The 12,969-nt window shown below is 51.4% G+C and overlaps 1 protein-coding gene across 1 annotated transcript in view; it reads left to right on the top strand.

Annotated features, from left to right (window-relative positions):
* Positions 1 to 12,969, top strand: part of CDH22 (cadherin 22) — a 53,319-nt gene that overhangs the window by 11,170 nt on the left and 29,180 nt on the right. Inside the window, exon 3 of the mRNA XM_074157370.1 lies at positions 3,810 to 3,929. Coding sequence (XP_074013471.1) covers positions 3,810 to 3,929 — 120 coding nt within the window. The remainder of the gene's footprint in view (positions 1 to 3,809; positions 3,930 to 12,969) is intronic.

Here is a 12,969-nt window from a genome sequence, read left to right as displayed (position 1 = left end):
TGGAGCTGGTCTGGAGAGCTGCTGGAGGTTCCTGGCTGCAGTGGGGAAGGGATGAAGGCTGCCATGAGGAGGGGGGGATCAAATTTAGCAAGTGTTGGCTTTTCCTGCTCTTTGCGTCTCTGCAGGCCTGGATCCTGGCTGCATTTCTGTCCCTGGGGAAGTGACAAGTCCTGACGCCTTGCTTGTGGATTCAGTGCAGGGCCTCTTTACTCTTGGATGTGTTTGGAGTTTGCCTGTCGACATTTATTTTAGCTAAACGTGTTTGGAGTGAGTGGCATAGTAAGTGGTCTGGAGCCATTAGCCTTCTGTGCGTGGGCGGATGGCATCTCCCTGCATGGCTGAAACTGTCCCTGGGGGCTCTGGGTCCCGCGGGGAAGGTGGTGATGGATGCTAGGAGAGGTCTGCGTTGGTATTTCAAAGATGCTCTGCAGACCCCAGGACCTGTGGAGCTCTGTCCTCGAGGGCTGCTCTGCGTGGCAGGACACTGACCCCAGCTGAGCGGGGATGCTCATGGCCACAGCAAACCCCTCCTTGATCCCACCAGCTCCTGGGGGACATCGCCAGGTGCCTTTTGGTGCTGGGAGCTGGCAGCCACTCTCTGAGCTGCTGATCTCGGCTGGGCGCAGCAGAGACGGGATTAATCTCCCTGGCCTTGCGGAGTCAAGGGCTGGCTGATGTCCCTGGCACATCTCCAGGATGGCTCAGGGTGAGGAACGGGGACAGCCTAGGCAGGGCCTATAAAGCTGGAGGGTGGCTGGTGGCTAGGGGCTGTGTCTCCTCCTGCGGCCCCCGCACAGGCTGTGGGGGAGGATTGCTCTGGAAGTCGGGGTCTTGGCCCCACTTTCCTCTGGGGGGAAACACAGTTGGTTTGGCCTGCTGTGACGGATCACACCTCTGCAGCAGGAGAGCAGGAGATGGACTCCGAGTCATTAATTTTTATGTAAAATTGTTGGTTTCCTCTGGTTCTGTGGGGTGAGTTGGCCAGGGGAGGAACGAGGTCTTTATCTCATTTTACACGTCTAATTATCTCTCTGAATATGAATTGAGGCTTCCTAGTTATGGGAGGTGGGTTATATGGTACATGATGGATGTTTAGGTGTTATTTATCGCATCTTTTATGGCTAAGGCACATGCCAGAAAACTAAATAAAAGTTGTACGTGCTGTACTTGCTGTGGGCAGTGCTGTGCTCGGAGAGCAGGCACTAATATCAGAGCAGGGGTGGGAGCCAGTGTTCCTGTTCCGAGGCTTGGCTCCGCAGGAAGGAGGGGATCAGGTTAAACTGGAATTCCAGATGTTTGTTCTTCAGATTGAAGGAGAGGAAGAGGGAAGGGTGGAAAAGGGACAAGTGGAGGTTAAGAGAGGATGCTGGAAAGTTGGACTCTTAGATTCCTGGTGTCCTATAGGTGACCTTGAGCAGGCTGCACTGCATCTTTGAAGACTAGAAGTCAAGGCACAAAGTAGGGTTCATGTTCCTCACTTGCCTGTTGTTGCTCATCTGTAAATGAGATGCTGTGAGAGCAGGTAGGGAAGGCAGAGCCTTCATCACCTTCAGGTTTGCTGCCTTCAGCGTGGTCCTGCTGCCTCTGAGCTGAAGGTCTTGCTGCGATGCTCCTCATGCTGCTTGATGTCCCTTGCACTAGAGTGGAAAGTGCTGGTCCCAAACGTGGGGCTCACACCTGGGACCTGGCAGCCTGGATCTGCCACGCTGCAGCCCTGCTGATCCAGCACTTGGAAGTGCTCAGGAGCCGGAGGTAACCCCATGGCCAGGAGCCTTCTGTGCTGGCACAAGAAAACCGTGAGCAGCAATGTGTCTGGATTGCCCAGAGCATGGCTAAAACAGAGAACCAAAACCCACCTCTGGGTGGGCATGGATCCTGCCTTCCCGCTGGACTCTGGCACTGATGCGGTTTTGCAGTGTTTGGGTAAATACTGGAACACAAGGAGTGGAGCTGTTTGTCTGACAGGGATGGATTAGGAGGTGAATTATGTGATTGAGTGAACACATCTGGGGAGAAGCAGCATGAGATGCAGGGCCTGATGCAAATTTTAGTGGGTAGCTCCCCTCTTTAATGATCACTGGGCTGGCACCTGTGGAGTGACAGCACTGAAATAGCTGCGATAGAGGGTTGTGGGGCACTTGCTCTGTCTGCATGCAGTCCTGACGCAGGTTGTACTGGACACAGGGCAAGTGCAGACCAATAAACTCTGATGGGCCTCGTGTACTCGTGGGTGAGTTTTGGATCTCCTAACCCTTTGCCTCTGAGGTGCCCAGGCAAGAGCAAGCAGGTCTTGGAGTGGAGGTGATGTGCCTTGGCTCATTCCTGGTGAAGGAGTTGTGTGATGGCAGGCAGGAGAAAGAGGAGGAGGAGGCAGGACAGACCCTTCCAAGGAAATGAAGCAATAGTATATCTTAAACAGTTGTTTGCAAGTCAGGGAGCTAGTGTTGCTGTGGTGTAATCTGGACGTGCCTGGCAGGGATGCACCATAACTTCACTGGAGACAGCGAAGCATAAACAAGTCAACCGGAACTGGCTTGCTGCTGAAGACCGATGAGGGGGAATCTCATGTTATCAGCAGAGCTGCAGCTCTGAGGAGATGGCATAGGAGAATGAAAAGCAACCATGGTAACTGCTCATTTTCTTCAGTGAACACCCTTTCCAGGAGAACTGACATGAACTGGACTATAGGAGGGAATGTGTGCATCCCAGTGGCTTGCAGCAGCATTGTCTCCACTCTATTGTTTCCTGCCCAAGTTCAGGCTGGGCTGGTGCAGAACTCCAGGCTGGACTTGAGGTCTCTTGACAAGGGAAGAGGAAGACACCAGGTCCATTTTTGCCCACTGTGTCGTGGGAACCAGAGAGGTGACCGGTGCTTGACCTCCAGCGCAGAGATGCTCTGAGTCTGGTGCCAGAAGTGGAACTGGGTAGCCTGTCCTCACAGGTCTCTGGTCACACCGTCTCCTTTCTCAGAGGTGTCTGTAGGTAGCATTAGGCTTCCCCTCCTTCCCCCTCCTGTTGTCTCTGTAGATCTCAGCCCCTTTGCTCCCGGGCCTGTTCTCATGTCCTGGGTCCTGCTTTTGTCAAATTGAACATGATGTCAAATTAAAGCCATCACAGGGACAGTTGGAGTGAAGCACCCAGTTTAATGAGGCAGTGTTGAAAATCAATAACTTAATTGCAGACATTTGATGGACTTTTATCCAATTTATAGTCCTCCTGCCCTGCTACGTGTAGGGCATGAGGACGTGGTGCTGTGTCTGGCTACGGGCAAGCAAAAAGCCTTTCTTCTCCCATGGCTGTCATCCCTTTGCAGGTCTGTCAGCTGCAGAGATGTGCTGCAGTGTGGATCAGGCCCTGGCTGGGAGGTCCCTCTACGGGCTGGAAGCGACTGTGTTGCTCGGTGGTGACAGGAAAGGGGCAGCTGTGGTTGATAACATCTCATCCCCAGCTCCTTCCCAGATGGTCCAGCGGATGGTCTGCTGGGAGAAAAGTTCCCAGCTGTTCAGACCAGTGATCTGCTGGAGAGCAGGTCCTGCCTAGACAGCAGCCCCGAGGTGACCCAAGGTCCAGTCTCTCCTGCCACTCTGCAGGACAAAAAGGGGCACTGGCAGCAGGGTCTGGAGTCCTGGCTCAGGCCTTTGAGGGGAGTCAATGCTGCATTTGCACCCTACTGTTCTCATTCCCATCGGCATGTGCAAGACCAGCGTTGGCTCTTGCTCTCCCGTTCTGCTAGCCCTTGGCCCTGAGGTTTGTGTTGCTCTTCTCGCCTCCTCCCTGACTTCTTGTTTCTCTCCCTGTCCCTGCTGCAGGCACCTCCGTGATGCAGGTGATGGCATCTGACGCTGATGACCCCACGTATGGGAGCAGTGCCCGGGTAGTCTACAGCGTGCTGGAGGGCGAGCAGCACTTCACTGTGGACAGTAAAACAGGTGAGCAGCACCCAGATGGGCTGGGACCTCTGTGTTGGGACATCAGGAGACCAGACCGTGGCCACGTGTCCCCCCCAATCTGTCCTGTGCTGGGGTCCCCATCCCATGGGCATTGCTGGGTGTTGGAGAGGAAGCTGGGCAGCCCTGCGGGCTGCTGCCCGGCTCCCCGCAGTGCCCGCAGTGGTGTGGAGCAAGCCCTGCAGTTGCCAGCCCAGTGCCCTGCCTGCGCCTGCACCAGCCAGAGCTCCCCTGTGCTCTATGCCCAGAGCACGAGTGCAGCCCCAGGCACATAAAATCTCAGTGTGAAAGGTTTAAGTACTACCAGAGGGGCCTTACCAAAGGCTGCATTGTTATCACCAGGGCTTTGATTAAAGGTAACACTTTAAATTAAGGATCGGTTTATAAATGTTCTATTAATATTTAATGAAAGAACAGTAGAAGCTGCTCCATTCCTTAATAACTTATAATAGAGCCTGTTGTAAAATGCCTCTGTAATAAATCCCTAGCAGATGATGCTCTGACATACTGGTTAGAGTAGACCATAACCAGGAGATGTTGGGGTATATATTCTCCTTGCCTCCCAGGAGTGTGACTCTCATTACCCTTAATGGGAGCCTTGCAAGCTTTCTAAGGAGGGAAGACACTCAAATGCTAATAAGAGGTATTTAAGGCACAAAGCATGCAGTAAAGTACCCACAGCATAATGAAAAATTGTCAAAGGACAAGCAGGCTGGGTAGCTGCAGCTCTGTTGGAAAGCTGGACAGCAAATTTCCCCCCCCCACCCTCTTGCTGAACCGCAGGGACACAGGCTGAGCTCAGCCCCGGGGCTGAAGTGCCAAGTCTCTGTCAGGCTCATTTTCTAAGGCTGTTTTTATGCAAGTCAGAGTAGAAATTGGTTCGGAGGCTCTGGCGTAAGGAGAGTGTAAGGAGTGCCTGAGCCTCAGCATCCGTGTGAAACCACGCACCTCCTGAGAACCCGTCTGGTCTGTGTGGGCAAGGCAGTCACAGCCCTGACTGTGCCACCAGCCCTGATACCATTGGAGGAAACCTCAAATTTGGTAGCTCTGAAGCACACCTGACAGCAGGACTGGGGTGTGTGGTGAAAAATGCCACTGCCTGGAGAGAGGCTGGTGTGGTGGGGAGAGTGCACAAGCAGCAGCTGGGGGCTGTACCCACTCCTGGCCCAGGAGCTGCTGCACCTGGGCTTTCTTCTCTCCCAGATTTGCCTTGTTTTACTTGAGGAGGGGGAGCAGGTAAAAGGGAGAAGATGGATGAACAAGGGGCTAAACACTGAAAACTTAGGTGTGTGTGAGATCCTGTTAGTCTGAGTCAGCTTTGTGGGAGTGGAAGCCTTGGCTGCTGGAATGAAGAGGGACCACTGGGAGCAAAACGCACAAGCCAGGACGTGCAGAGGCTCAGCTTTCTGCAACAACATTAATGCTCTGTATTAAGGCATAAACTAAAATGTGCCCTGTGGGACTGTGGTGAGAATTAATGTCACTCTGGGAATCCAAGCTTCTTGATTCCTTGACTTTTTGTGTTTTAATTCTCAAGCTGGTTGTTTCATATACTGGGGGGGTTGATTTGCTGTTCTACCTCCTTGTGATTCATAAAAGCAAAACTGCTGACAGTCTGCAGAAGAGTCCTCAGCCCTTCTTGAGCATGTCTGTTTCCAGAATATCTGCTCGCTCACTCAAGCTGGTGCTGGGGGCTGACTCTTTGGTGATGTCTGAGCTGTGAATAGCCTTTTGTAGCTGGCTCGCCTGGGCTCCAGGAATGCGGTGAGCAGCTCTGCCCCGTCAGCCGCTTAAGATGTCTCTTTGGTACTGGCCAGGATCCAGCACATCCACCCAAGCAAATCCCACCCTGCTCCCACTCTGCACTTGAATAGGTTTTTCGTGCTCCACATGGGAATCTTGGACTGACTGCCCTGGGTGGCCCAGCTTCTGCCCTGAGCATAAGATTTAATTATCCATAGCAGCAGCATAACTCTCAGAGCCACCATTGTTATTAATGGCCGTAAAAAGAACCATAAAAACCTGGCGTGATACATTTTTTATAATATATGGTAATGAAGAACAATTTGTTTTCCCTTTTTGGTTTTGACCTCCTCCTTCACCTTTTCTTGCAGGTCCACACTTGCTCATGTTCCCTTGCACACCAGCCCTTGACTCCTTCCAGCGCGGGTTCTCCCTTCCTTGCCTTTACAACCAGCTGTTTTCGCACTGTCCTTCACAGTATAGGTGTTACATGTACAAGTGTGGTTTGCACACTGTAGGACAGGATGTGGACCATGTGTAGGTTGCTTATTTTGTCTCCTGTTCTTGGATGCTATTGGCTGTAGTGTTTGGCTGGGGGTTTGGATTCGATGGACCTTTCGAAGGCAACTAAGTGGCCCCACTGGAACAGTGGGAGCTGCAGTATGGCATTTGCTGGTGTTCACAAAGCTGTGGAGAATGATTACGGTTTCCACAGTGTTGAGTGATGGTAGAGAAAAAGCACAGCTGATACGTATGAGCTTTTCCTTCTTTCATATACACCAGCCACTACCTCCTGTGCTTTGAGAACTAAATTTCAGACACTGAAACTGTCCATTGGTTTGTGTTCTGGACCTCAAATCAGATCCCAGAACTTACCCTGCATGTGTTGAAGGTCTAGGCTGACTTTTTTCGTGCGTGAGTGGGGAGCTTTGTATACATAAACTTTGGAAGCATGATTTTCTGTGCCAGCTATGATAATATCCCCTAGGCTCCTTGCAAGAGCCTGCGGGCAACAGTCATATTCGGGCTTTGTGCTGCCTTCCTCACTCATTCTCCATTCGCAGACAGGGTGCAGCTGATCTTTGGCTGCTCTTTGTAACATTGCACTGTTTCGTGGCTTTTACGGTATCAGCATGTACGTGTGCTTTGTTGCTTGTGTTGGGAAACAGCCACTTCTGCTGTCGGGGTGAGTGTGCTTTAGTCCGATTGCAGAAGCCCCTCTCCCCCTGCAGCAGGCTCTGGGGCAGGCTGGTGACTGCAGGGGCCACAAGCCCAGCTTTGCCCAGCAGGACACAGGTCAGGAGGTTTAATGCTAGTTCCTGTTATAGCTCTAGGAGGTGAGGTGAGGAAACCTATCCTCACCAGGATCCTTCTAACTTACACTTTTCAGATGCTGAGATGAGCACGGAGAGTGTGCGACTCCCAGTGCATTTCCGTGAGAGGGGAATTCAGTGTGTGTTTAAATTTGCAGGCCAAATTTTCATGTTGCTTTATATCATCCTGCACGCTCTGCGCCTTTGCAGATTATTCACCTTTATGGGGCGAAGCTTTTCCTCGTCAGCCACCTGTGCCTGCCTGTTCGTGTCTGTTCCTGTGTTCTTTGCCATGCCCTTTCTTATCTCTGGCCAGCGTGGCTGGAGAGTCGCAGCTGCCTGCAATCCCTGCCCACAGCCTCAGGAGGAAACCTGGAAATACTGGACACCCAGAAGGGAGACATAACCTGGTGCCCTTGGCTCCAGCAGTCTTGTGCATCCCTTCGCAGGGGTATTGACTGCTACAGAACAATCACAGCAGGTAACATCATAGGCATCATGATATTTGCTGCTTTCCTAAAAGCCCACCTTGTCGGTTTGGGAGAGTGCATGGAAATCTTGCTTTTTACCGAAAGGAAGAGCTTGTTCTTAAAATCTGTCATTCTACTCTATGCAGGGAAAAGGCAGAAGGATTCAGAAGGCTAATTGAAATGCAGTCTGGCATTTGTGATTACTTAAAACAGCTCCTGACTTCTAGAGCCTGTCTCCTGATTTGGAGACTTAGCCGGTGAGGGCTTAGGCGTGCTTGTGCCAGGGAGAACAGGACAAGAAATACTGGCCTGTTGGGATGAAGCTGGTGGTCATTTGTGTGCGGTCATTAGTTGTTTCATCCTTACCTGTCAGCCTTGCCCAGTTTGGAGACCGACCGAAGCCCTGGTCCCGGGGTAGCAGGGGTAGACTGGGAGAGGAGTTGTTGCTGGGAACATACTGCACGCTGAATGGGGCTGATGAACTGTTGGATTGTGTGATGCGGTGGTGGGAGGCAGAACGTGTTTCTCCGCAGCTCTTGCCAGTTTGTTAAAAATGCTTCTGAGTGCCTGGAAGCACAGATATCAATATGTGCATGTTTTTGTGTGCACGTGGGTTTATGCAGGTCTGTGCCCCAGCCCAGAAGCTTATTCACCAAAGCTACGTACAGGGACAAGGGACTCTGAGCATGGGTGATGAGAGTCTGCAGAGAAGCCACTCTTATTTAAGGGTGGTTGCTCTTATTAGCAAGATTATATGTTGACAGTCCTTTTCAGAGGCTGGTGCAGGAGCTTTGGTTTGGGACCAAATTGCATGTTTGGTCATCTTGAGGAAATTAGGGTATATCCACTAATATGCAGTGGGAATTAATATTAAATACTGAGGGACTTAGCTGCTAGAAGAAGGGACAAAGGAAGGGTAACCGTGCTGGCCGCTCTGTTGGAGCTCACTGCCTCCTTCCAGGGCATTGCTGCCTCTGCACTGGCACAGCCAAGGCTGATTCCATCTAGGAACAAGCCCCTGCTGGGCATTCCCCCTTAGCTCTGTCTCTGTGGGTGCTGCCCTAGGAGCTATGGAGCACACTGGTTTGAAAAGGACTTGGCCACACACTATGAAAGGTACCGCGTTAGAAATCCACAGGCTGCAGCATCCCTCAGCCACAATAGTTGTGTGACTCTGCACCCTTCCAATTAACTTCAGCTTGGTTATGCTGATGCAACCATAATGTTTCCATTTCTGGATCTCAGCTCTGTACCTTATTTGCTGAAGAGCCATGAACCTCCTGAACCTGTGGTTAGCATCTTGCTCAGGCTGCCTGTAGCTTCTGCCTCCCAAATTGTCCTGAGCTGAAGGACTGAAGGGGATGCTGTGCATGTAGCACAGATGAAGTGCATATAGGACAGATGAAATGCCGGTTCTTGGAGCAAAGACCCCACCTGCAGCAGGCTGACCTCCTCCAGGATGTATGACTCAAGCAGCACTTGTGTCTTGGCAGATGTATCGGTATTTCTAGGACGCTGCAGGCAGGTGTGGGCACGGGAATGTGGGTGAGGAATCTGCAGTCTAGTTGGCAGATGCCTTGCTACCCCTGGGCTGAGGCAGAGATCTGTTTGCTTTAACTGACCAAGCTGCTGAGAGGAGTGAATCTGTTTTATCCAGCTAAGTAGGAGGGGATAGAGAAGACAGATCCAGACTCTTCTCAGGCATGCACAGTAAAAGGACACAAATGTCAGGAAGAGAAAACTTGTCACCATGAAGGTGGCATTTCCATCCTTGGAGATACTCAAAATCTGACTGGACATGTTCCTGAGTAATCTCATCTCCCTTTGAAGACCAGCTGCTTTGAGCTCTGGTTGTACCAGGGACCTCCTGAGGATACATCCATGTACATAACTCCATGACTTTCTGGCTTTGCACTTTGTGGCAGGGAGAGTGGTGCTTCTGACTGCCCTCAGCTGGAAGGTGCCTTGTCCAGAAGGGTCTCTGAGGATGTGGACATCTGAGCTGGAAGTATCTACGAGCAGAGCAAAGCCCATAATGATGGGATTCCCGGAAGGCAGTTACCTGCTGAGTGCTTTGTCCTGCTTTGCTTTTATCACCTAAAGAATGTCTGCTGTTTGAGCAGATTTGATGGTATTTATGTGATGCTGAAAGTGTCCCCTTGTCTGGTAATTATACTGATTAATCTGGATCATGCTGGAAAGCCACATGTGCCTTGTACCAGAGGGTATGCCACCATGCATCTGTATTATTCAACTTTAACAGATGCTGACAAGAACTAGGGAGATGAGTCCAAGCTAGAGGTTGTTCTTGCTTTGTTAGCAGAAGGACAAAGTTTGGCAGTTTTTCTGGATGGAAAGAAGGTGAATCTTGGGAGACGATAGTGAGGAGTTTTCAATGTTCTACGTGCAGCGGCAGAGGTCTCTGTGCCCTGAGAACAGGTTTGCCACCATCACTTGCTGCTGCTTTTACAGAGTCCCTGGGGGTCAGGTTTTGGGAGCAGGGGCTGTCCTGACTCTAGGAGATGGAACCATGCAAGTTTGCTGCTGGTGGGTGTTTATGGCAGCACTCAAAGTGCCATATTGAAGGAACTGGCGTGGAGTGTGTTTGGAGAGCCTGATTTGTGAGGGCCACTAGCAAATGGTAAGTGGTACTTCAGCCTAAAGGACAAAACCAGCCTGGCACCTGGGGTAGGAGCCTGGTGTGGACCACGCGGCTTCAGGGGGAACAGCTTTCTTGGTGACAATCCCACTGGGGCTCTTGGAGGCCTGGGGCAAGGGGGCAGTTCCTCTGCATCAGCCCCCTGCTTTTCCAGGATGGACCGGACAAGCAGCAACGCATCTTGGCAGGAGGTGGTTTCTGCTCACAGTCTGCACCCCCGACAAAGACAAGGATTTTGTCTGCCTCGTGCCACGGGAAGAATCGGAGCCGGCTGGGGCTGTTTGTCTGCCCTGCACGTGCCAAATGGCCTGGACTTGCTCCTTGCTGGGACGGGTGACCTTGGAGTTGTTCTGGGAAGTGCCTGAGCACTTTCCTCCCATCTTGCATGGCATATTATGAGCTATATCATTACGAGCAGCTCAGTTAAGTCATTACAGCTTTGGTGAATGCATGAGCTTTTTCCCTCTCATCCCAATTCATCACTATTGTGCTGACATGAATCATTTTCATTATAAAATGCTTCAGACCCTGTTAATTAACAGAATTGCTTAAATTTCAATGAGATAGTGCTTGCCCAGAAATAACGGCTTTGTATTCATAGTGGAGAGGCAGGAGAGGCCTATAAGCACGACCGGCTGAGGCCAGTCCCGTGCAGCCCTGGGGAAATGGTGCCTGTGCAAGGCCAGTCCTGTCTGCTCTTGGTCGGGAGGCTGCAGGTCTCGCTGGGACATGCATTTGGTGCTCCCTCGGCCCCTCTGGATGAGGTGGGTTGGGACTCCTGGTCAAACAGCTTCTTCTGAACAGACCCAGGAGGAACAAGGATTCCAGTGCAGACCCTGGGCACCATCACGGGGTCTTCCTGTGGAGGGCTTGGGATGCTCCCTGGCAGAAATTCTGTGGTGCTCTGTGCTGCATCTCACCTGCATGCTGGCTGGGAGCATGGACCTTGGTGATGGAGTGATAGAAGGGCTGAGAGTTACCCACGTGTGTAAAACAGGCAGATGCTGGAAGTGCTTGAGAGATGGTGAGACAGCGCCTTCTCTTGATTCATGGGGCTGAAGACAGTGGGAGTGCAGGTAATTACAGAACCGAAATGACAGAGGGACAAGGGAAGCTGGATGAAATTGTGCCTATCCATAAGTGCTGGGGAGCTACAAGGATCTGAAACGGTGGTTATGCCTTTGTAATAAATCCTAACTATGATAATTGTTGGAATAATTGCTAGTTTCAGAAAGCAAGGAGAGATAAATGTCTCCAAGAAGTGTTGCCAGCTCCTGCTGCACCTGTAATGTCACACAAAGGTGGGGGGAGATTTCATCCTCCCAGCTCAGTGACGTTTCTGACTGCCTTTGGCCTACCCCACCAGCGGCTCCTTGGTGGGAGCCATCCATCCACAGCCTTTCTCAGGAAGGGGGAAGCAGCGGCAACCCACTGGCTGTGGAGGGCTGATGCCCAGAAGCCTCGGGGTATGTCAGTGAAGCCACATCGTGTCTCCTTGCAGCCTTCTGGCACCCACCTCTCCCCTCCACTGCGCTCAGGTTGTGCTGAAGCCTTCCCAGAAGCGTCTGCCTTGAGCCAGGTGGCTTGGACGGCTGCGATGCTCTGCCATTGCTCGCTTGGTTGCACATCAGCAAATGTCTTGCATGTCGCCGAGAGCATCTGGATGATTCTCTGCAGTTCGCTTGGCAAGGGAGGAGCTCCCTCGCTGGAGACCCACACCACCCAGCCGGGCAACCCCCCTCCAGCATCTTCCCTGCCACCAGGCAGGATTGCTGGTGAGACAAAGCAAAGATGGATTTTGCAGCTCACAGTAGGAGGAGGTAAAGCTAATAGTTAAACAGAAAAGCCTGGAAGAGAGAGCAATTACAGAAACAGAAAGCAATGTCTAAATCTGTGAGAATGTTAAGAAACTGAGCTGGAGGGGATTTTAAGCTGATTCTTAGCTGTTCTGGGGTGTTGCTGGTGTAGTGGGACTGGGAGTGTGCTGCTAATGACCTTGTATCCATGTATGCACTCACACGTGCCCCTGGTGCCACCTCAGGGCAGAGTCATTTCTTTCTTTCATTCTCAAAATATTTCTTCTCTGCTTTGTTTCCATGTAAATAAAAGACTCCTGCGTGACATAGGAAGTCATAACTTCTGCCATTCACTACATTTTCTGGGTTTTACTACTCTGTTTTCTTGTTTTACATTCCTTTATACTTTAGTTTTGGTCATTTCCCCAAAGCCCAGATGACTACTGAAGACCTAGAAACACTTTAAGAGACTTCATTTCATAAAAAGTACTAACAACCATACATTTTGTTAAGCTTTATGGTCTCTAGAGCATTCTCAGCCCCTGACACAGAGTGTGTACATCATCTCTGGTCTCTTTAACTTAAAGAGACACTTGAAAACGAGGGGATTTGTGCACACAGACTTTGGAAATACACTGCCCCCTCCTCATTCTCCAAATCAAATAGGGGGCCCTCCAGGCATGCTTGGGCCACCAGGCACCTGTGAAATGGAGGTTGGCACTGTGGGTTGTTCTTTTGGGAATGCTGTGGCGAGCCCGGCTCCTGCCTGAGCAGATAAGGATAAGTGGGCTGTTGCAGATTCATGCCAAAGGGGTTTCGTGACTCAGCCTGGGCTTTTACACAGTTTTCTGTGCAAAGCTTAAGGCTGGCCCCAGCACAGCCCCCGCATCTGGGTGAGTCCTCTGGCCCCTGTCAGTCCTTCACCCAGGCTCCAGCCTCCCTGCAGAGAAGAGCGAACCTCGTCTGAGCTGGGGGTGAACCCTGTCAGAGCTACTGGCAGCCTACGGCAGGAGCAGCAGTCAGGAACCTTTCATGAAACAC

Source organism: Numenius arquata, chromosome 12, assembly GCF_964106895.1.
Source record: "Numenius arquata chromosome 12, bNumArq3.hap1.1, whole genome shotgun sequence".
NCBI lineage: Eukaryota > Metazoa > Chordata > Aves > Charadriiformes > Scolopacidae > Numenius > Numenius arquata.
The sequence above is the reverse complement of the archived record's forward strand: the minus strand, read 5'-3'. Positions and strand labels throughout refer to the sequence as shown.